Raw genomic sequence first — 24,614 nt, 5'->3', positions numbered from 1 at the left:
TTCCAGGACATGGAATTTCCAATTCGGCCGTCTCTACACTAGTCCGGCGGGGCCTCTTGTAATAACCCACGGCTTTCATGGTACATATGAAGCCTCGAATCCACACAAACATTAGTGTACTATGTAGTTGAGTTCTTCCTCCATATATACACAGTACATAGTAGTCCTCTCAGTTCAGCTCAAGTCAAGTTGTTTCCGTACAGCTTCAGGGGTCGACTGTCATTCCCCAAAATGTTCAAGTGTCCGATGGCAATCCCTTGGCACTCCCCTATTGGTTGAGCTTGTAACCCCTGGCAGTCTCTCTGCCCCGCCGCACCCCGGAATTGGACCCGCTTGATCGCTGGGCGCGACCGCATCTCGTGGTCTTCGAATGCCGAACCACCAAAAGTTCAAACCATTGTTGTTGGTGCCCATCGAGTGACTGTACGACACCTTCTCTCTCTCTTTGGACTGTCCTCAAGACCCGATGACACGCAATTGAATCTCAACTGGAGTATCATGCAACCGGCGATTTCTAGAAAATGGGTGAGTTGCAAGCATATTTATTCTATTCTCGTTTCAACTTTTTTTCTGGCCCCTTCTCGAGTCATAAATTCGGGGTTTGCGCCTCGCGTCTCGCGCCTCTTACAAACGGAGGAACCCTTCAAACTTCAGACGATGCGTCGACTCAGGACGCGATGACGCTGCTGGCCGAGTTCGAGCCGGTACCCGTTCTCGCCCCCGTCCAGTTTCAAAAGCATTGCATTCCCCACACTGGGCATTGCGCTTGGGCGACAGCATCCCTAAACCAAATTGATTCCGGTGTTTTGTTCAACTTGCTGCCCATGGCTTTCGTTGCATAGTGTCAACCTGACGCCGCGGTTGGGGGGATTGATGAATCGCGCAGGATTTTCCGTATCTAACTGACCCACGCAGCTCCGTCCCAGACGACGTTGCCGGACTACGAGCCTTTGAAGTTCTCACCCCGCACGGTTTCTCGGCTCGACGAGGAGGATGAAGACGACTGGCAGAAGACGATACGCCCAGTAGCCCTAGGTTCTAGAAGCGTTGCCCATTCGCGCGAATCGTCCATTGAAAAGCTCCCAGCCCCGCGCCTTGACGTCACGGCACAACAACTCCCACACCCTCGATCGCATGTTCCGTCTCGAAGCGCTCTCGGGGGCGTGATAGAACGCGTAGTCGACCCCAAGGCCTCCGCATACGGGCACCACCGACAGACGTCGATTGTTCATGGCATTGGGATTCATCACTCTAGAAACGGGAGCCTCGCGAGTTCCTCGTCGAGCCCTCTCAGTCCGCAAATGATTGCCGCAGCTGGTGCTGGGCTCACACCGGACAGGGCCGAGATGCACTCGTTTTCACGCCTGGATAGTGATGGTTCATTAGGGCCACGGCCGGCCACGGCCCTATCGGGAACAACTCTCTCGTCTAACACGGGATTACCGGAACGAGCTGCCTCGGCCGCTGCTGGCGATATCAACGCGGTGCAGACGGCCGCACGTGGTGGAAAGATGGAGAGGAGGCATAGCGGGAAATCACGGCGCGACCATGTGCATCACCATTCGCACTCGTCCCGCCATCACAAGGACGAGCAAAAGACGGTGGGGGAATATGCCCTACACGTCCTCTTCACATCGTTCATCGCCCAAGCAGAGGACAAGTTGAACGCGTGCATTACGGTGCCCTTTGAACCAGAGCCGCAGGTTGAGCTAATTTGCGGGCCCGGCGTAGATCCGGGCTTCGACCAACTCATCGTGGCGCTTGGCCACATTGCTAAGCAGAAACCAAAACCCCTTATTGACTCCATGATGCTCTGGAGGAAGAGCAAGAGCGACGCGGCCAATGAAGCGCGCACCCAACTCCAACAATCCCGAATTTACCCCCCTCCCGGCCCGCTGCAGAGACGCAACACGGAGCCGAACCAGCCAGGCGTTCCCGGTGGCCCGCCGGACTCATCGGGCGGCGGCCAGATGTCCCTTGTCGCGAAACAGGAATACGTTGCGCAGGCCGAGCGCCGTTCGACCGTTTCTATTTACGTATTATGCCGCGTCTTGCTTGAGGTCATGGCCCAGAGCACGCTCGCTTCCATCACCCCAGAGATGGAGGACAAGCTGGAAAATATCATATTCGGGCAGCTCAAGATCTCCGAGACCGAGCAGTTGATGATCTCGCCACTGAAGCTTTCCAACTGGAACCTGTTCGCACAGCTGATGGGCGTTATGAGCGAGCTCAGCTTCACTACCGTAACGGACCGCTTCATCGCTGACCTTGAGCGGTCATCGCAAGAATTTCATGCGAAGGGTCCCACCTCATCCCGAGATCTCGAGAACAAGATGGAGCTCGTGCTGGGGGGGATGAAACATCTGCGAATCAAGACCGCCCCCAAAGAGGCCTGGGACCGGTCTTGCGAGTTCGTGGCCGCGTTGGGCAAGTTGTTTGGCCAATCCCACGGTCCCAAAGTAAAATCGGCATTTTGCCAGGTCTTTGAGATGCTGGTGCTTCCCATTGCCGCTAAGGCTACTAATACCGACATTTCGCACCCCAAGTGGAACGAAGTGCTGGCAACCATCGGGCCCCGGTTAGCCCAGATGTTTGTCAAGCCGAGGCATTGGCAGTACACGTTCCCGTTGACGGCCACGATGCTGTGTGTTTCGCCGCCCGAGACCTTTGTGAGTCAGTGGCTTCAGCTGATCTATCCTCTTCAACCGCGTCTCAAGGACCGGTACACCCGCCCGATCTGCTTGCAGGTCATCTCCCGGCTTGTGTGGACGTATCTGTACCGCACCAACGACACTTCTTCGGGTGCAACTAGGAAATTGGATGATGTTTTCAAGAGTGTCCTGCCCACCGCAAAGCGAGCCATAGTCGCCGCGGACATGGCTGTCGTCGATCCACTGATCCAGATCATCCGGTTCGTTGGGTACAAGCATCCAGAATATTGCTTCCTGAGTGTCATCTTCCCCCTGCTCAATGCCGACCTCTTCACATCCAACAAGGAGGTCAAGATCGAGCAGCTTGATCCTGATCGGATGGTCATTGGTATCCGTGCCCTGCTCACCGTCATGTCGGACCTCGAAAAGGGCGACCAAGGCCGGCCACCCTTCCCGCAATCGTATGCCCCGCCCTCGCCAGCAGAACGTGTACCCCCGTCATCCCCCGTGTTCGGCTCGCCGCGTGACCTGCCTTCGTTCGCCTGGGCTGCGTTGTCCGGAGGCGAACGGCTGTCCAAGCCGGTGATGGTGTCGGCTCTTTCCGAGAGCGTCCGGGAGCACTATGCCCGGTTCTGCGATATCCTCGGCAAGATCAGCATCATTTGTGACAACACGTTTGGCGGGCAGGCCGCGTTGAACGAAAAGTTTGATAAGATCGACAAGTTCAACAGTCCGGGGCCTAAGACGCCCATCACAGAGACGTTCAACTTCTCGAGGAAAGAGGACCACTCCGGGCCGCACGATCAGAAACAAGGGTTCTACGAGCTGCTTCACATCGCTGTCCAGGCTCTGCCTCGGTGCCTGTCGCCCGGCATGCCCTTCAACACGCTCATCAATCTCCTCTGCACCGGGACGGCCCACGTGCAGCACAATATTGCCGAGTCGTCGGCGCAGTCGCTGAAAGCGATCGCGCGCCAGTCACACGCTCATCAGGTGACAATGGGATTTGCGCGGTTCATCTTTAATTTTGACGACCAGTATTCGACCATGTCTGACGGGGGCATGCTCGGCCCTGGCCACATCGAGAAGACGCTGAAGTTGTACATTGAGCTTCTCCACATTTGGATCGACGAGATCAAGCAAAAGACGAGGAACGCGGCCGTTGCGGACGACAACGTTGATTCGACCGTCGCCGATAAGAGGGGCATGAAGCTCGACCTGTCGAGTGTCTGGGCCGAGGTCGACCAGGTGGAAGCACACGGACTGTTCTTCCTCTGTTCACAATCCCGCAGCGTCCGGTATTACGCCGTCAATGTGCTCCGGCTGATTACCGAGTTTGACGCGGTGCTGCGCAAGCCCAGCGGCCGCGAGAAGGACACGCCGCGGCTGATTGACATCCTCGAGAACGACTCGATGCAGGTCATGAGCTTCAACGACGAGCAGCTATCAGTGGCCGAGCGGAGCCGGCTGCAGCGCGGGATGCAGAACACCAACAGCCAGGGGGCGCTGATCGAGCTGTGCACCAGCGACGTGTCATACGATACCACGCTGTGGTTCAAGATATTTCCCAACTTCATCCGCATCGCCTTCGACAAGTGCCCATTTGCCATCACGCTGAGCCGGGACCTGGTCTGCGAGCGGATCCTCCAGCTGTACAAGGTCATCACGGTCTTGTCCGAACCAGCGCGGGAGCGGGACCGTGACCGGGGTTTGGGCTCTGGAGCCGGCCGGTACTACGCGATGGGGGAGCCCGGTAGCGCTCGCATGCCAGGCAAGTCATCAAGCCACTCCCGGGGCGTTGTCGAGCAGTGGAAGCTGTATCTGGTGTTTGCTTGCACGACCCTGGCAGATCCCGGCAACGCCCAGGCGACGGGAGCTTCGAACGGCCAGCACGGGCGGAAGGGGTCCAAGTCGTCGTCGGCCGCAGAAAAGATCGGGTCGGCCCGGACGTTGTTCAAGTACCTCAACCCGATGCTGTCGGCGTCCAACGAGTCGATCCGGGAAGCGGTGGTCATCGCGATGGGGTCGATCAACATCCACATCTACCGCACGCTCCTCGAGGAACTGCAAGGGCAGGTATCGCGCTGCAACGACGACGCGCGACAGCGGATCCACCACCAGCGGACGAACAGCAACCCGCGGCGGAACCGCAAGATGGACGTGCTGCGGACCGAGATCACGCATGTGTACAAGCTCACGTCGCACTTCCTGCGTAACGCGCAGGTGTACCAGGACGACTGGGTGCTCAACAACCTGGTCGGCTACACCAAGGACCTGAAGCTATTTCTGATGGACGGCGAGGTGCAGATGGACTGGGAGTTCCAGCGGCTGCGACGGCACTACTGCGGGCTCATGGAGGAGCTGTTCGAGGGCATCAACCGGACCAAGGACCCGTCGCGGTGGATGACATTCGAGGCGCGCAAGTCGGCGTTCGCGCTGATGGAAGATTGGTGCGGGTTCTCGCCGAACCAGCCGCAGATCCGGCAGCGGGAAGATAACATGCGGCAGTCGGTGATCGAGCAGAAGGCCGCGGGTGAGCGGGGCACGGTAACTGCAGCGATGGAGATCGAGAAGCGCAACCTGCGCACAGCGGCGTTGAGCGCGATGGGGGCGCTTTGCGGGGGACCGATCAGCGCAACGACGGAGAGCGGTGCGTCGCTTCAGTTTGATGTCCGGCGCATGCTAGCGTGGATCGAGGCCATCTTCAACTCGGGCAGCGACCGGATGAACGTGATCGGGCGCCGGGCGCTCAAGAACCTGATCGTGCACAACCAGGAGTATCCCTACCTGCTGGAGCACTGCATCTCGCGGTGCTACCTAGCTGAGGCGCCCGAGATGCTGGAGAGCTACTTCGGCGCTGTGACCGAGGTGCTGCTGGAACACGCCGAGTACCCAGCCCCTTTCTGGAAGCTGTTGGGATTGTGTCTGTTTATGCTAGGTAACGACCAGAGCGCAATCCGGACGCGGGGCGCTCACCTGCTGAAGGCCCTCGAGGAGCGACAGCCGCAACCGCGGAGCTCCAAGATCCAGGATTTTGATATTAGCATTTCAGACAAAACCAAGGCGGTGTACAAGCTGGCGCAGTTTGAGATCTCGAAGAGGCTGGCCAAGCAGCACACGGAGCTGGCCTTCCACATCTTCTCCGAGTTCACCTTTTACTTCAAGGAACAGCAGGCCGGCGCGCAGCGCAACGTGATCGCGGTGATTCTTCCGTGGATCCAGTCTGTCGAGCTGCGCGTCGACCCTAACGGCGGACCCATCGCGCAGTCGTACGTGCTGCTGGCGAATTTACTCGAGATCACCATCAAATCGAGCGCCGCGCTGCACAACGAGGTACAGGCACTGTGGCAGGCGCTGGCGACAGGCCCCCACCCAGGAAATGTGCGCCTCATCCTCGACTTCATCATGTCTTTGTGTTTAGAGCGCCGCGAGCAAAACTTTGTCGAGTACGCGAAGCAGATCGTGGTGTTCCTAGCTAGCACCAACAGCACCCCCGGGGGCAACCGCGTGGTCGAGTTCTTGCTACTAAAGTTAACCCCGCGGGCCATGGTGCCCAACGAGAAACGCGAGGCCGTCCCCGCGCCCCCGCCCCCGGATATCAACATGTTGCCTTACTGCGCAGACCTCGGGGAAGCTTTGCCTATCGGCACCAAGCAGGCGGGTTTCTCGCTTGGCCAACTGTCGCTGATCTTGCTGGTCGACCTCATGGTGGCCCCAGTCAGTCTCACGGCCGACAGCGTGCCCGTACTGCTGCAGGTGGTTACGGTGCTCTGGGACCACTACACGCCGCTGGTACAGGAGCAGGCGCGCGAGATGCTGGTCCATCTGATCCACGAGCTGGTCATCTCGAACTTGGACGACGACGACACGCCCGTGGCGACCAAGCAGTGGATCGAGAGCCTGGTTGATGCCATCCGCCGACACGACCGGTCTGTGGTCTGGGGATACGAGGACAGCAACGGCAGCAAAGTGGTCGAGATCGGTCATAGTAATAGTGGCACTAACAGCAACGGTAACAATAACAGCGGTGGTGGTGTTAGCTACAGTAACAGCACCAACAAGGTACCACCCAGCATGGAGTACCTCACCGCTGAGGTGGTCAAGACGTTCGAGCTGACCTTCCCCGGTATTAAAGACCAATGGGGCCGGCTGTCGCTGACATGGGCCACGTCGTGTCCTGTACGCCACCTCGCCTGCCGCTCGTTCCAGATCTTCCGCTGCATCCTGACGTCGACCTCGCTAGACCAGTACATGCTGGGCGACATGCTCGCGCGGCTGTCCAACACCATCGCCGACGAGGACACCGAGATCCAGACGTTTTCCATGGAGATCCTGACCACGCTGCGGACCTTGATCGTCAAACTGGACGCTGACAAGCTGCTGGCCCTGCCGCAGCTGTTCTGGACCATGTGCGCCTGCCTCGAGTCCATCAACGAGTGCGAGTTCCTCGTCGGCATCGAGATGCTCAACGAGTTCCTCGACAAGCTAGACTTTCACTCGTCCGCCGTCCGCCGGATGTTGTACGACGGCCAACCGTCCAAGTGGGACGGCGTCTTTGAGGGCCTGCAGCCGCTGCTGTACAAAGGGCTGCGGTCGGCGTCGTGCCTCGACCGCACGCTGGAGACCCTGGAGAAACTGCTGGTTCTCCCCGGCGATGCGCTAATGGGTGACTCGAGCTGTTTGTTCTTTACCATCGTGGCCAACCTCCCGCGCTTCTTGCGCGCGATTGACGACCAACAGCAGCAGCAGCAACAGGGACAACAACAAGGACAACAGTTCCTAGAGCGCGGTGCGGTCCAGGCGGCCGAAACATTGATGGCTGCTGCGGACGAACAGGGGCTGACGGGGGTGTTGGTGGTTCTGGACAAGTACCTCGGGTCCAAGTACGCGTCGGGCACCGAGTTTGTCAGGCAGATGCTCGAGGCGCTCCAGGAACGGTTCCTGCCTACACTTGACTTCCCCATGATCACGATGCTGATGGGGTTCCTGACGAACGCGGCGTCGTGGGTCAAAATCAAGACAATGCGCATCCTGTGCGTGGTGATCCCCGAGGTCGACATGAAGAAGCCCGAGATTGCTAGCCACGGCTCGGATATGATCTCCCCGCTGCTGCGGCTGCTGCAGACTGAGTACTGCATGGAGGCACTTGAGGTTCTAGACAACATCATGACCATGTCCGGCTCGTCCATGGACAAGCACCACCTGCGCATGAGCATGACACGGCCGACGTCCAAGGCCGTCCGCAAGGAGTACGAGCGCACGCAGAGCCTGTTTGGCATCCCGGAGCCGTCAGGCTGGGCCATTCCCATCCCCGCGCGCAAGACTGACTCCACGCGCGCCAACATCCACGCGGCCTTCTACATGTGCCAGAGCGACGAAGGGGGCGAGGGTGCGGTCACGCAGCCGGCGATGACCCCCGAGGTCGGGTTCCACCCGGACGACTTCCCCTACGGCTTCTTCCCCAGCTCTGGCTTGGGCGACCGCGCCGACACTATGCTATCGGACGATGCGCGGGCGCTCGACGCGCCACTAGGCGGTGGCGATCTGTTCTCTAAGCTGGACAGCCTGGATGATTTCTTTGACGACAATGATAACGACAACGACAACGACACGTCCACCAGCGCGCCGAGCGACGGGCGGTCGTCGCGGACGGTGACCGAATTCTCACCCGACACGTTTGACTCGGGCGCGCAGCTGTATGACGAGCATATCCTCCCGATCCTGCACCAAGCGTCAAACAATAGCAACACGTCATTCCAGAACGGGTTTGCGGACCGCCCGGTTTTTGTATCGCGCGAAGGTGGTGGTAGTACCAGCGGCGGACTCGCAGCGAGCAACACGATGAACCCCGGGGCGTTCAATGTCGGCGGGAACAGCACGCCCAACAGCGCGAGCACCAGTCTCAGCAGCAGCAGCGGGAACAGCAACAGCAACAACCTCACCGTAATGGCCACCTCCCCCGTCCACCGCCCCGGCCTGCACTCCCGTTCCGTCACCTCCCCGTCCGCCCCAACATCCCACCACGTCCTACCCCCCGGCGACCTAACATCCGACGACGAGTTCCCCGAAGACGTCTTCTCCGACGGCGACGACGAGCAACACCAATTCGGACAGCAAGGTCAACAGGGGGGGCACCAGGCGCAGCAGCAACCTCACCAGGGCCCAGGGCCACACCAGCGCCGACCAAGTACATCCAACGCCAACGCCTTCCTCGAAAACGTCATCCGCCCCCTGACACAGAGCACGCGTTCGCGTATGCGGCGGATGACGGGGAGCCGGTCGCGCGATGGTGGGTTCCCGTTTAATCCGCCTGTACTGCAGCAGTCGCAGTCGTATGGGGGGTATGGGCAGGGACAGCAGTATGGAGGGGGTCATCAGTATGGACAACAGCAGCAGCAGCAATACGGTGGGCAGTATGCAGGTCAACAACAGCAACAACAGCAGTCACAACAACAGTATGGTCAGCAATTGCACCAGCCGTATCAACATACTCAGCAGGGGCCTGCATCTGCGCCTACTTTGAGTGGTGGCAGTGGCAGCGGTAGCAGTGCCAGTGGTGGTGGTGGAGGTAGTGGGAGTGGTGCTGGGTCATTGACGGCGTCGCCTCAGCAGATGAGGCCGGATCGGGGATTGGAGCAGGGGGGTAGCGGGAGTGGGGGTGGAGGAGGAGGAGGAGGACCTGCATCTGGGAAGAGTGGAGGGGGATTCTTGCCTTTGGGGCATCAATGAGTGAGCGTGAACATCCGTATGATTGATATGATGCTGGGGGGGATGTATGGCGTGTGTTTGGCATGGCATGGCTCATGATCTCGGGCGTATGATTTGTTTCTACGTTTCTACTGGTTTTTTATGACCGCATATGGGAGTGAGCGGACATTGATGAAGAGGCGTAAGATAGAGAGGCTGGATGTTCCCATCGCATAGAGTGATATCCTGTGAAATAATACTGTGTTTGGCTTTGATGTCTTGTATGGGTTTTAGTGATTATTTTGCTAGACTTGTTGGGCCCAATGCGAGTGTAAATTTAGATGTTTACCGGGGCTTTCTTGAAGCAGATAAAAAAACCAAAATTCCAACGTGGTTTCTAGTACATTCCTTTTACGAATAGAGCCATGGTTTCTCATGGGCTGCTCAGTCACAATCACAATCACATGGCGGCAGACCGCCACTCAAACAAGGATAAAGTGGGTCACAAGTGGCCCCTCCCGAGGGCCGGAACGCCATGCCGGCGGCAAAGGGCATAGCTCCGGAGTCGTCTGGATGTGCGACCTCAGCGCCCCACTGTAGCGACGTCCAGCGTCCCCGGTGTCCGCTGAGCACGCGCTGGGGGCTCCGCGTCCCGCTGTGGTTATAGCCTCGGCAGAAGCCACCTGCGGCAGCACTGCAAGCGTGGGATCACTCATCAAAGCAACTCCTTCCGCCAGCTCAGCATTTGTGCAACATCACGTATTAATTCCTCGAACTTCCAACAACAACAACAAACCGCAACAAACAATCTTCCTTTAACGACCAACGACGTGACACCACCACCCACGACACGACGAAGGGCAACGAAGAACAAAGAACGGATAACGAGACACCCTCCCCGTTGCACCAACAACCAACACCGAACGAAACGTCCAACGGCCGCAGTCACCTGCATCCAGGTCTCCTGAAAGCAGCACTCCCAACGCGGTTGGATGGCGGGATCTTGTTGCCTCTTGCGGCACTAAAACGGATAGCTTCAAAAGAGTGGAACAGCAGAGAGGGAACAATCCATCAGACTCGAAACCCGAACCACCCTAATCCCGAATACTCCATCCTCAATAATCCCGACGACCTAATCTATCCATCCTCGATTCGACATCATGGCGCGGTCCCACTCAGCCACCCTCCCAATCATCACCCTCCCCCGGGGCACCGTGCTCCTCCCCGGCGTCGTGCAGCGCATCGCCGTGTCGCTCAACCGTCCCGACATCGCCTCGCTGCTGGCCGCCGTCTACACCCGCGCCGCGTCCAAATCCCCCAACGGCCGCATCGACACCGTGCCCATCGCCTGCGTCCCTCTCGCGTCCGCGCTGCTGGGGGCCAACGGCCAGCTGCTGATCCAAGAAGGTGCTGCCGAGAACGATGCTGATGCGGATGCTGCTGATGCCGCTGCTGCAAAAGCGACACCTCCGCCTGCGGACGCCGAGAACGATGTCGATCCGGCCAAGGCTACCAAGACCGATCTGTACGGCTGGGGCGTAGCGGCCAAGATCACGGGCGTCGAGGGCCGCGGGACAGGCGAGTTCACACTGCTGGTGGAAGGGGTCACGCGTGTCCGGGTGGATAAGGTCTACGAGGGCAAGGCGTATCTAGAAGGGAAAGTCACATATTACCAGGACGAGCACAGCCGGGCGGACGCGACGCTCGAGGAGCTGTTCCAGCACCTGAAGTTGTTGTCTAGGGAGCTTGTTGCCATTCTGCGGCTGTCATCCCTCATCCCGCGCTCGGGCAGTGGTGGCACGCCCGGGCTGTCGCCACTGCTTGCTCGCCGGCTGGATATGTTCATCACGCGCCAGAAACTTCCTGGGTCGCTGGCGGATTTTATGGCGAATATTGTGGACAGTTCATACGAGGAGAAGCTGCAAGTGTTGGCGATGCGGGATGTTAAGGAGCGGGTTACGAAAGTGATTGAGTTGCTGGATCGCCAGGTTGGGAATATCAAGAACAGCATCAAGATCACGGCTGTGACCACCACGACGCTGCCATTTGACCCCGACTCGGCTAAGAACAACATCGAAAACTTCATCAGATCCGGCAAGGCCCGGTTACCCTTCAAGATCCCCTCGTCAGCCACGGGGATGCCGGGCTTTTCGGGCAGCAGCAACGACAATAAAAACAAAAACCCAGGCGGGAACTCGGAAGAAGACCCGGAGGCTGATGAACTCGATGAGCTTCAAAAGAGACTAGACGAGGCCAAGCTAACGCCCGAAGCGGCCAAGGTCGCGGACCGCGAGATGCGGCGCCTTAAGAAGATCCATCCTGCCCAGGCCGAGCACGCCGTCACGCGGACCTACCTCGAGACCCTCGCCGAGGTCCCGTGGACGGCCACCACCGACGACAGGTTGGGGCCGCAGACCCTGGCTCGGGCTCGCAAGCAGCTGGATGATGATCACTATGGGCTTGAGAAGGTCAAGAAGCGGCTGCTGGAGTACCTTGCTGTGCTGAGGCTGAAGCAGTCTATCAATGACGATGTGGACGCGCAGATCAAGCAGGCAGAGGAGGAGATTGGTGCTATCGAGGCTGCGGGTAGGGACGAGAACACCGAGAAGGCTGAGAAGACTGAGTCCCCTGGGACCACGCCTGAGGTAGGCGTGGAAGAAAAGGTCAAGTCCAATATTGCAAAGCTGGAGGTCCTCAAGAGCAGGCGGATGGTGGACAAGTCCCCTATTCTCCTACTTGTTGGGCCCCCCGGCGTGGGCAAGACCAGTCTCGCGCGCTCTGTGGCCATTGCCCTGGGGAGAAAGTTCCATCGCATATCTCTCGGCGGTGTGCGCGACGAAGCCGAGATCCGCGGTCACCGCCGCACCTACGTCGCTGCCATGCCCGGGCTGATCGTGCAAGGGCTGAAAAAGGTTGGCGTGGCGAATCCGGTCTTCCTGCTCGACGAGATCGACAAAGTGGGCGGGTCAAGCGCCCACGGAGATCCCTCAGCGGCCATGCTGGAAGTGCTCGACCCGGAGCAGAACCACACCTTCACCGACCACTACATCAACATCCCCATCGACCTGAGCAAGGTCATGTTCATCGCCACCGCCAACAGCCTCGACACCATCCCCCCGCCGCTGCTCGACCGCATGGAGACCATCTACCTGCCCGGCTACACCACCCTGGAGAAGCGCCACATCGCCATGCAGCACCTCGTCCCCAAACAAATGCGCGTCAACGGCCTCGCCCAGGACCAAGTCGTCTTCTCCGAGGATGTCGTGTCCAAAATCATCGAGTCCTACACCCGCGAAGCCGGCGTCCGCAACCTCGAGCGCGAGATCTCCTCCGTACTACGCGGCAAAGCCGTCGAGTTCGCCGACGCCAAGGACGCAGGGCACCCAGAAACCTACAACCCGCGCCTGCGCGTCGACGACCTCGAGCGCTTCCTCGGCATCGAGAAATTCGAAGAAGAAATCGCCGAAAAGACCAGCCGCCCGGGCATCGTCACGGGCCTGGTCGCGTACAGCACCGGCGGCAACGGCAGCATCCTCTTCATCGAGGTCGCCGACATGCCCGGGACAGGCACCGTGCAGCTGACGGGGAAACTGGGGGATGTGCTCAAGGAGAGTGTGGAGGTGGCGCTGACGTGGGTGAAGGCGCATGCATATGAGCTGGGCTTGACGAGGGGGCCGGCGGAGAATATTATGAAGGATCGTAGTATTCATGTGCATTGCCCGTCGGGGTCGATCCCGAAGGATGGGCCGAGTAGTGGGATTGCGCAGGCGATTGCGTTGATTTCGTTGTTCTCTGGCAAGGCTGTGCCGCCTACGCTGGCTATGACGGTATGTTTTGCCTTTTTTTTTTCCTCTACAACTTACAGTCCATTGCAAAACAAGAAGGGAAAGAACCTAATCCCATAATAGGGCGAGATCTCCCTCCGAGGACGGATCACAGCCGTTGGTGGTATCAAGGAGAAACTAATTGGCGCCTTGCGCGCCGGCGTCAAGACGGTGATGCTACCGGCACAGAACCGAAAGGACGTCAAGGACCTTCCACAGGAGGTTAAAGACGGGTTGGAGATTGTGCATGTTGAGTATGCTTGCCCCTCTTAGAAGCCCCCCCTCGCCCCTTTCTAAATCCTATACTAACATCTTCCTCAGCCACATCTGGGAAGCCATCCGGCACGTCTGGCCAGAGAGCCAGTGGCCTGGTGAACAGGACCATCCTATTGTGGAGAGTCGACTGTAAATTCGTAAATGACCTTAATGGAAAGGAGAGTTATCATCATCAAGGGAGGGTTAGGGTTCGTGTTACGCTTGGGGTCAAAGACACTTTTTCTTCTGTCCAGCTTTTTTGGGACTCATACAGCGTAACGCCAGCCAGCCAACACTCGGGTGGACTTGCTCTATAGACAGAACAGACCTGCCTAGTTTGCGGGGGTGGCGTCTGCAGATTAGTGTAGTGTACACAAGGTGGCGTCCAGCGAGGGGGGGCGGTAAGGAGTTTTGTGTATTGTTTTTTGGGGGTGTAGGGGGAAATGGATACTCCTGCGTGTGTGTGTGTGGCTGTGTCTCTCTTTGTATGTGGTGTGTGTCTGTGTGTATGTGTGAGATATATTGTCTCCGCGAGACAAGACAAAACGAGACATGATGAGACATGCACAGTACCTGCCTCCTCCGTATGCGGGATTATAATTGTCTCTTGTCGTCTCGGCGTTTTGTTGATTCGTTTGGGTGGTGTGGTGGGGAGAGACATGGGGTCAGTTATAGTCCGTTGGGGGGTTATGTTCTGCTGAAGGGCATATGGAATGTGCTGGGCTGGTTTGCATTGGGTGGTAAACGAACGAATGGGGTATGTGGTGTGTCTTCTGGTTCTTTTTCCCTTTGCCTTGGTGGTCTTGGTCGTTACTTCTTTTCTGCTCTGTTTTCGATGGAAGTCTGAGGGTGGGGCTGGTTGCATCACTGGCCGAATCATTTTCGTGGGTTTGTTTACTCGCCCCTTTTGGTGTTTTTGTGTTCCCTCACATACCGCTGGAAACTACCTCCCTCCTTACTTCGTTATCTACCTACTTCGGTAATCTCAAACTTAAGAGTCAATATCCGCTGTTCTGGCTGTTACCGGGCAATAAATCCTTTCGTTTTTTATGTCGTTCACTCCGAGCATCCACATATGCCTCGTTAACTACCATCACTTTGGAAGTGTCCGAGTCCAGTGGGGAATAACAAACACAACACAAAATACATCTCACCTCACCTACCAACCCAACCCGCCCGCCACCGACCCAGCTTGAGCCACGCAGACGGGTATCTTCGGTATTTAGCAGGTAAATGTAGTACCATGCTACACCACATACACTGGCGCCAACAACACAGAAAAACAAAAAAAAAAAAAAAACACAACAAAAAAGACTCCACAAACCATGTCTCGGATACTGTTTTGTCGCAACGCCCCCGACAACGAAGGGGATATGTCGCACCAGATCTTGTGGTCCCCGGTTTGTGTTACTCCCAACGCTGCATGCGCGCGTGTGCAAGACGTGCATGTGAAGGACAGTTACCTTTGAGGGTGTGAGGTACATAGGAATGGGAACACAGGTAGGTGGGTAGGTAAGATACACAACACGGGGGGCTGCAGGGGCAACGGTGGGTAATGCTGCAGGTGTATTCCTGTGTTCGCTTCCGGATGCCGAGGGGGGTACGTTGGTGTAGAGAGAAGTATGTATGTACTCAGAGATGATGTTCGGGAGGTGGTTCTGGAACTGGTACCTACGTAACTAAAAGTACCTGAAGCGGGTTTAATCGTTCAGTTCCCCCGTGCCCAACCGTTTTTGTGTTCCCGTTACACGTATATCAAATCTCTCTCTTCTCATTGAACGACAAACCCCGTGCTTAGCGTCTAGCCGGTGCTGGATAACACGGTTTTACTGACTACCCGTCCGTCTGGCCGGCCCCTTATTTTGGTTTCGTACCCGATTCTCACGTGGAGAGACGGGAAAGGGAGCGGTCCCGTCAAGTCCCAGATGTTGTTCACCTTTTGTGGGCGACAAATATAGTAGGATCCCGAGGCGAATCAAATGGCCGACTTGATGATGTAGTGGGATGCGGAAGTCGGCAAACAAGGGCAAGTACAGCCGGCGGGTGACGATAACAAGGTGACTAAGCGCATTTCGGGTCCGCGTTCAAGGGGAAAATATCCCGATTCGCGGGGATATTCAATCCCGTGGAGATTACTTGCGTGTCTCTGATGTGAGTGAGAATGGCTTCCGTGACTGTTCCAGATATGGTGGGGGTACTTTTGTGTTGCTGCAACGGTATGTAGCTCGGGCATGTATTATCAAGAAGGAAGCTCCCGTACCTGGAGACTGTTCAGCTGAAGTTGGTGAAATCTGTCTCACTCTGGCGGTGTGCTTGTGGTTGCGTCCCAGACTTGGGCGGCTCGCTTTTGTTGAATCGTGTTGTTTCATCTGTTTCGTGTCATGGAACATTTTCTCGATGTTCTTCTCGTGGTACAGGCGCTAATACTAGCAGGTTGTTGAGTCTAGAAGTGCAGTTCTAGAACCAGTGAATCATCATGTTATAAGTTCACAAGAGCGACAAGGCGTTTCCGATATCGTTAGAACAATTCCTAGATAGATCTGTCCCTTGCAAGCGAACCATTGCCTTGGTCCAGAGGTAAGAATCGAAACTCACCTGGGCTCGCTCCTCCTGCGAGTCAGGGACATTAACAACACATGTCTGCTGAACAGTAAGACAACCATGTATCGCAAGCGCTCGAGTCTGCTCCGGGCCCCCGGACGTAACACCCAACAGTTACACTAGTGTATACTCTCGGTGTGTTTACGGTGCCCGCGGACCTAGTGTTACTACCTTACATAAAAGGTGTCAGTTCAACATCATCACGCCCGATCGGGTGGATCACCAACCTCCAGCGATCTAGCTCCTTCCTAAACCGCTTCATGACTTAAGCCGGAACTTCGACCTGTCTATTCGCCGGCGGGTGGGCTCGGGCATGGTTCTGAGGGTGTAGATGAATAGCCCCCTCGGGACGCCTCCTTGCTAACTTCCGAGGTTGCTTTCTTGCCGTGATACTAGGAATTGTGTTCCCTTCTTCGTTCTTCTCTATCCCGAAAGCCAACGAGAAAGGGCACGAGGTGCACCGGGAAGGGCGACGATGTCTAGACCCGGCGAAGTTTCAGGTTGATTCATATCTGTGAAATTAGAGTACCGATTTCCGAGAAACTAGAGCCGCGCAAAACGCACCAACATGCGGGAAAATGTCATTCCTTAGAAGGTGCACGACACACTGACGCGATAGTTATGGCGTTTCCCCTTTAATTTCAGGATCCCCAATAGGCGAGAGTGTAGATATGCCGCAGGGTAGGCTGATTCTACGTTGGTGGGACATTTTCCATGAAAAAGCCTCTCTTTTCAACCATCAAGGTCCAATTCCCGGACGCTCTGGCTCTTAAACGGTATGATCGACTCAGGGGAACACACCACGTTAGAGAAATGTACATCGTTAGACAACGTCCTTACTTCGCGGAATATCCCCTCACGGCCGCTTGGGCGTAGTGCGTGTCCTGACTGATGACTGTGTAAAACCTGGCGACTTGGTCCCTGATATTGGCCCGAGTACGGGACGGCACGGAAACCGGGATTTCAATGGACTTGTCGGCCCAACGGGCTCAGTGTAGCTGACTGGGTTTCGCACCTGGTTTGCACAAAACCAAGCTCCGCCGGGTCGAACGTATCACCGCTACCAAGAGATGGCGCTTTTTGGCAGTATTGCGCATTACGATCCCTCGCCTCATGCAATTATCTCGCCCCCTTTCCCGTGCCTTCTCCCTGACGGCAGTCACGCTCACACAGCTTGATCCGTCTACTAGCTTCGTAAAGGGGGGGATTCTCACCCCACCTTCAATAAAGTTAATTCTTGCCGAAGATCACAGTCAAGGCTGTTGAGACTGAGGTGGAGGATATCGAGACGAAGGAATATCCCGTGCCCAAGCGTGTCTGAGAATAGTGGCGACAAAGGATATATCCGGAATTAGTTCCCCAGCCTCGGGAGCGCTAAGGGCCCACTCACCCCCGAGTGGCCCAACTTGCTCCTTGTCGAAGCCCCGGTCACCTTTCCGTCGGTGTGCCAAGAGTGTCGGCTAGAACCCTTGAGGGGCGGGAAGGGCGGAGAAATCAGAGAGCATGAAACCACCACACACTCGTGTACAATCCAACCCCTGAATGATTGTTAGCTCAGGACTTAAAGTGGGTCAAACAAGGATATAGAGCCAATCAATGCAATTACAAGTGACTAGCAAGATACTGCCAAGAATCAAAAAGTACCCAACACCACATACAAATTAGCCGAAAACAAGGGTGCCGCTCGGTACCCAGTGTATCCTCCATTCTAGGAAATGATTCTAACCCGATAAATAAGATGGAGGAATTTAAGGTTAGGGTTATCTCATATAACTAGTAGGACGTCGAAGAAGTTATGATCACTTAAACGCTTTATCCAAATCTATATATATTCCAATTGGATTCTGTTGATTTCGTTGATTGGCATTGCTTTCCCTGAATTCGTTGGTTTGATCGTGATTTTCGTGATGGTTCAATCTTCGTAGTGATGGAAAAGTGGCCTGTGCCTCAATTTCTTATTGGCTAGATTGGAGGCTTGCAGATCGATTCCCAAAATGGCTGTTCAGGTTCCGCGCTAACAATCATTCAAGGATTGTATTGTACTCGAACGAGTCTTGAGCTTCGGCTTCCTTTGCGAGTCAGGCAATGCGCTTTGTTTTTTTGCGCCCAAATTCTCGTCGCTTCCTTGCCGAGCTTTGCTCGAGCCTCCGTCATTCCCAGCCGAGCCAGTCAGCCAGCCTCTTCACTCTTCCACCCCGAACCCTGACTCTCTCGGTCCTTGCGTTACAGGGTGCGACAGGGGGGAGGCTTGGGTGGCTAGCTGGCTCAAAGAGGAAGGGCGACCAGGGCAGCTTCATCCAATTCGCGCGGGAGGGAGAAAAATTTCCCGGTCCTCGTGGCCAGGGAAGAATGTGGGAAATGACATTCGAGTGGAAGGGCTGGGCGGCCCCCCACCCAGAAAGACGCGGCTTGGGTCAACGCCGCAGTGATACATCGAGACATCATCGGAGGTTTGGTGGTAACCCTCTCACTCCTGGGCGCGAAATTCGAAGAAATTTGTTCAACGGGTCCTTCGAGATGTCGCAAACAGCAGCTCGGTCGGCAGGTTGTGTGGATACTAAGGGACAACGTCGATGTGTATCCCATTCGGTCCGCTCATTAGGCAGCTACTTCCCTTCAGAGAGGGAAGTCGACTCCCCATCGCAAATGGAGGGTGAATTATGGGGGAGGCGGATGGGCGGGGGAGGATGTGAGTGAACGACACCTCATTTCGAGGCGCTTGTTGTTGCATGAGGTAATGCCGGTGCTGCTTCGGGCGTCACGACTCGCCCTCGTCAAGGACCGCTCAGCCAAGGCGCTTTTTTCTCAAGCCCCATTGGTTTCTGCTGATGGGTATCACAGCGAGAGGCGCCCGGGCCGATGAAGTGGAAGGGCCAATTTCATCCAGGATGCGACTGTAGTGCAGTGTAGACTTTTGCTGCACGGGTGGGGGTGTCGAGATGGGGCAGATTGATTGATGGAAGGTTCGCCAACGGCCCGCCCGTGGGGTGCGCGTGAGGGGAACGGGAGGGGAGAAGAAAACCAGCTCAAGATCCCTGCATCGTCCTCAATCCACCATGGCTCCATGGGTGGAAGCTCTGCCCTTTCCGGCGAATTTTGCTTCGCGGCAAGCTCGCTGATTGGCCCGTTGCTCCGTGCGGTCCTTGGGTTTGGGGGGAGACGGGCCGGGGCTTCGAATGCAGGTCAAGTTTCATTGTAACCAAAGTGGGTGGGATTGGGGTGGAAAGAACAAATCCTGTTCCCCTTCATAGTGTATGTGCGGGTGAGCGAGGATGAACAAGCGGAAGGTGCTGGCAAGTGATGGGCTGATGAACGTCACGGCCGGCAGGTTAGGAAGGAACTGATCGCTTCAAGCAGGTCCGGAGGAAAACACAGGGAGAGCAGGAGATGGGTCGGGAGTCCGTGCACATCTCGGTGCCGATGCAGTCTCAAGACTCGGTCATGACAAAACAGGAAGCAACGACCTTGGCTGTGGCCGCAAAAGGCATCTCCGCATGGCTGATGGCGCAAGCGGGCAGTTTGATCACCATGTGCGTGCCAAGACTCGTCCACCAAATCGCGTGGTTTCAGTTACGAACTCGGAGTAACTCAATCACAACGACCTCTCTTGTACATACATACACTGCCTTGGGCTGTTCTCTAGTGTCCACATTTCCGATTGTATGTACTATGTCGACGATGAACTTCCATTTTCTTGCAGGTAGTGAACTCGGCCGTTGCGCACACCTGCAGCATCAACAAATTCTCCTTTGCCCTCGCGGGTCCGGTTCGGCAACGTCCTTCAAGTGTATCTCCGAGAGAGAGGGGAGAGATCTCCGTGTCCGCCATGGCTAGCCACAGTCGGATCTGAGCGTGGTCGCACACAATCAACAACCGCTTTTCTTCCCACCCGATTAGATCACCCATCCGGAGAGTTCAGACGAACCAGCCTCCGATCAGGTGTATTGGTAGTGTACACGAACTGCACAGTAACAGTGTAGGTCTGTCGACTGGTGGTCGCCAAACTGTCGTGTATGGGCCTCTTCATGGATCCTGACCCCCTGCACCTGAGTAGCACCGTTCTGGGCTAATTAAAGGTTGATCCCTTCTCGCCAGGGTACCTGCCAAGCGTCTGGCGTTGCCGCAACAAGTTTGACTGTCGCGCGATGGTGCTGTTGTTGGAGAATCTTCAAAGCTTGAGGAGCTGGAACTTGTCTCACTCACTCCAGCTCAAAGGCGTGATGGAAGAATAAACAACCAATCGGAGGGACCGCAAACCAGAGAACGGACATTTCAGCGGTCCGGGGATCAAAACGGTCAGCGGACAAGCTGTCCGTTCGATTCTTCGAGAAGTGTGCGAGGGTCGTGGAACTTGGCTTCTTGGCTGCTTGGCTGATTTGTTGGTCACACCCAACACACGTGCGGGCCCGCGCGGTAGTATCCAAAAGTCGGCGAGACGTGCTTTGCAGGTCTGCCAAGTCGATCACCACAAGGCCGACGACTGCTGCGTGCTCGTAATTTGTGCGCATGCTGGGTCGATCTTCCGTCTCCCTCAAATTGAGCCGGCGCGCGCACGGCCGTGACATGGATGAGATGAACGGAGTTTCCCCCGCCTCACTCATGCACCGTGTGATGGCAAAACACTCCAAGCACCCCCGCAATCGATTACACTACTCTGGAAAAGAGCAAACGGATGGGGAGAGCTCGACAAGGAGTGAAGAAATTACCTGAAGCAAACGCTCAAGATTTCATGGGGAGGATCGTCGCCGACGGCAACATCACCCAGCTCTGCATCCGCGTTGAAGTCAAGAGAACCTTGACCACCCTTCAAAAAGGGAACTAAATGAAAAATAGCCCGACAGGTCCAGGGCCTCGGCATAACGTCATGCGATGCCGTGATGCCTCCCCTCACATCCCGGATTTTGCCAGGTCAGGCCCGGAAAATTTCTGACGCGCGGGGATCAGTTCAAATCGGTCGGGTGCAGAGTTACTTTTCTGGAAGGTCGCCCTCGAAATTGTTTAGAATTTCTGGAAAATCTCGCTTATTGTGTCGCTCCACAGCAGTCTTTTGCCCTCAGCGGCGCACGCATAAATCTCTACGTGTACGAAGTACTGCAAAGAATTGATGAAAGGATGAGGCCGAATGCGATGGGATCGACACGGTTTTACTCCGTAGGCCTGCCAAAAATACAGAGGATGGCAGAATCTCCGCTCTTTTCTTCTGCTGCTACACGACAAGTCTCGAGCAGAAATCCGCCGAGACTGAATCATTCGAACTTTGTGCCCAGGCTGCTGGGCACAAAGAGTGACCCACCGGCGACCGATCGAGAGAACATGCTATTCGTATGTACTGTGGTATTCGTATGTGGTTGAAGTGTTCAATGACGAGCGCCCAGTCTAGTAGCTGATGAAGGCAAACACACGGCGGAGAATATAGTTAGTTAGACTCACTGCAGAGAGAGAGTATATGCCTTTTACCTCGACTTTGTATTTCCCCATCTTGTGTGCTTAAGGTCTCGTGGCGCACACGGGGGTACCAGCCGCAACGGCCGATGTCCTGCGCAAGCTGCGTTCGAGACGGACTCAAAGGAAGTCAAGGTCAAGGTCACGACCCAATGGGATTTCAATGGGCGGTGTCATTGACAAGACGGGGAACTTGACACTGGCTCCAAAGCTTTGGGCGATCACGCAGCCGTCGCGGGCCCATTCCGGTTTGCCGCCACTGTTCTCGTGTCTCAGTACTCGGGCGCCAATTTCACGGCAGATTCCTTTAGAGCAAGAGCTTGCGTACACCACTGTACGCATTCGGCATTTCTCGCATTTTTGTAGGGCGGGATCGTGCTGTTTTGCTCCCTGATATCTCGCGGGGTATGGGGTACGTGTACATACATACGTTGATGTTTAATTAATCACATTTGTCAAGAAACGCCGAGTAGCACCAAGGTTTCATTTTCCCACCCCCAAACCCTCTCTCACCTGATGCAATTATCAACCTTGTTGTCAGTTGGGCCCTCAACCCCGTACTCATCTTATTATCGGTTGTGTCGACAATGTTATGTTGGTAGTGAGTTAGGGCATATAATTGAGGTCTTCATAATGACGAGAAAGTGTGATCGAAATTCCCCTCCCGTTCCGAGCAGTTCGAGCTCAACGCCGCGGTCCATTGGAGGTACCTACCGCAATTACACTACACTCGTGAATGTACTTGTAGTGGGGTCCTCGAACCCCTGGCTTGTGCGGCCGGGCATACTCTGCGGCTTGGCATACAAGCTTTTGTGAGGGGGAACCGACACAACGGAAAACGTTGATCTGCAGTTTGCTTGTGCGAATGGGAAGCGAGACAAATCCGGCCGCATCTGCTCCAGGGCCAATCACCGCCCGCGCTGGCTGGCGGCATGGCGCAAAAAGATAAACGGTCTTGCTTGCTTCTCCCTGTCACAAGCCGGGGCATACCGAGCCCGCGGTTTGTGCGCTTGCCGCAAGAACGGGAGTCTGCATGGCCGCGGTGGTCGCTTCCCCAGTCGGAGAGATCGCGGCCGAAGTCGACACCACCCAACCGAGAGAGGACAGCAAAATTTCCGTTTGGCAAAACGATGGGGTGGTCTCGAGGGTGGATGCAGTGGTCGGCGCCGATTGTGGGAAACCGAGATTGAGGAGCCGCTGGCTGTGAGAAAGTGACAAAGTGACATGCAATGTGTCACTTTCCTCGATCGATGGGCAAAAGAAAAGTGACGAACGTGTTCCGGAGGCGCATGGGGCGGGTTTCCATGGGGAAGGCACTGTTCTCAAAACTGTGTGGCGCTTCCACGCAGTCGTCCCTTCTCTCAGGGGTAATTATCTATAGTCCTAGCGCGCTAGGAGGAGACTTGCTCGGCCCCGGTGGTGCTTTCCATGGCAAGGAGTTGCCTCAACCAGTGTGCCTTTTCGTTGTGTTGAGCATGGCGGGAGCAACACCGAAAACCCGCACCCGCCGCAGGAGAGACGGTATCTCCTTCCGGCGATCAGATTCCCGCGCTAACGTCAACAACGATGGAGGCACGGGAGGCAGGAACTTGAAGGGGGACGGGTCACCCCTCGATCCTAAACACGCTGGGAAGTTGCCGCCCCTTCAAATTGTCCGCGACCAATTTTGCGCTTTCCCTGTCTTGCTTGCCCTTGCGAGGGGCGTTGCCTGCCGCTTCGATTGCTCCTTTGCTCCTTGCTTGCTTCAAAGTTAACTCAACGATAATTCCCGAATCTGGAGCGTGGTGTTGCTCCCGGGTCCCTACTAATTCTGCAGCCATCAGCATTGGGTCGCATCACCAACGAGGCGGTCTTTGCGAGACTTGCAACCACACACCCCTCTGTCACGTCACGCCATTGATGTACGTTGGTAGCCGCGCCATGCATACGCTAGAACTTTGTTGTCTGAGGATGTGGCTTCCGGGTCCTTAAATGTCGACAAGACAGCCGATGCGGCGTGTTTCCACCGTTTGATGCTGTGACATACCGACGAGCAAGGGAAGGGGCCGGCAACAACACCAGCTCTCATTCGGTTGTGGGCTCGGCGCCACTTGACTCGACCGGACACTTCCCAGCAAGAGTGCTTGGCTTTCACGCCTCCCAACCGGCCCCGCTCCCAGCGACTTGGTCGACCCCCGAGCTGTTGGCGGAGGCTCCTAGTCGCTAGCTCCGGCCGTTGTTTGACACCTGAGACGGGACACGGACGCGTCCATGGACGTGCGAACCGCACACTTCCCTAAACGTCAACAAGATTGCGCGGCGCCGGCCATCTCGCACCAAAGACTCCCGCTGCTTAACTTTTTTTTTTGATGGGGCGCACGAAACCACATCGTGGAATGCCCCAGCGCCCAATAGACAGACGGCTTGTTCCCCAGGCCTAGCTGCATGCTGCCACCCTAACATCCCCCGAGGTCCACTATCTGCAACGGTACTGGCGCGCTCTCACACCCATATTAACCGTGAGGGCAAGGAGGCGCCTCGGCCACTTTTACCCTTTGCTAGGGGACGCCTCGGGCTTGACGACCCTGGAAACGGCTCACCTCCCCCACGCCAGCCAGCGGGCGAGTGTGAACTGCGTGTGCTCTCGGCGCTGCGACGTCCAGATTACAGATTACAGATTACCATACCCACACCAAGGACAGAACCTGGGCCGACCGGGGGGGGGCGCTGGGGGGTTGACCACGACCAGGGCTCTCAGTTACCTGGCATTAGCCTTCGATTTTCGGGGCCATCCATGGGATAACCACACTTGCTGGGGTGCCCTGACTTGGTGTCCGACTATCCTTGCTCTATCTGGGCTCCATCTCAATTGTACCGTCACCCTTCACTCGCACAAAAACCACCCGAGGACCACTCGTAGTAAATCTCTCCTTGCCGAGTCTCGACTAAGCTTGACCCTGTGTTGCTAAGTTGCCCTCGACGTGGCGGCGATTCTCCTGTTCAGAGCAACCCTCGGATCCTAACATCAACCTAAACCGACGACAGCAACGACGACAACTCAACTACCGCGACGACTACCTCGGCAACGAAACCAACCCCCCGTCTAGGCCCTCCTCTCCCATCTTTCGGCTCACGCCCAGGCCTCATGCCACGGGAGATTCACTGGTGACGGGAC

General features: G+C 56.4%; 3 protein-coding genes across 3 annotated transcripts; 2 read left to right on the top strand and 1 right to left on the bottom strand.

The window, feature by feature from the left end:
- Window positions 1-677: 677 nt before the first annotated feature.
- On the top strand, window positions 678-9,380 carry C8A04DRAFT_25340 (cell morphogenesis N-terminal-domain-containing protein; the record flags this gene model as incomplete). Its single annotated transcript, XM_062779521.1, has 2 exons — window positions 678-704; window positions 927-9,380. 2 exons carry the CDS (start codon window positions 678-680, stop codon window positions 9,378-9,380), a joined length of 8,481 nt encoding a protein of 2,826 aa, XP_062640143.1.
- A 1,118-nt stretch (window positions 9,381-10,498) lies between these two features.
- Window positions 10,499-13,571, top strand: C8A04DRAFT_34665 (Lon protease C-terminal proteolytic domain-containing protein; the record flags this gene model as incomplete). Its single annotated transcript, XM_062782910.1, has 3 exons — window positions 10,499-13,165; window positions 13,247-13,416; window positions 13,484-13,571. The coding sequence occupies 3 exons, from the start codon at window positions 10,499-10,501 to the stop codon at window positions 13,569-13,571; spliced, it is 2,925 nt and encodes a 974-aa protein (XP_062640142.1).
- A 6,646-nt stretch (window positions 13,572-20,217) lies between these two features.
- C8A04DRAFT_25338 (uncharacterized protein) lies at window positions 20,218-20,526 on the bottom strand (the record flags this gene model as incomplete). Its single annotated transcript, XM_062779520.1, has 1 exon — window positions 20,218-20,526. The coding sequence occupies one exon, from the start codon at window positions 20,524-20,526 to the stop codon at window positions 20,218-20,220; it is 309 nt and encodes a 102-aa protein (XP_062640141.1).
- Between the last annotated feature and the right edge of the window lie 4,088 nt (window positions 20,527-24,614).

Source organism: Dichotomopilus funicola (genome assembly GCF_033296635.1).
Source record: "Dichotomopilus funicola strain CBS 141.50 unplaced genomic scaffold C8A04scaffold_6, whole genome shotgun sequence".
NCBI classification, from domain to species: Eukaryota; Fungi; Ascomycota; class Sordariomycetes; order Sordariales; family Chaetomiaceae; genus Dichotomopilus; species Dichotomopilus funicola.
The sequence above is the reverse complement of the archived record's forward strand: the minus strand, read 5'-3'. Positions and strand labels throughout refer to the sequence as shown.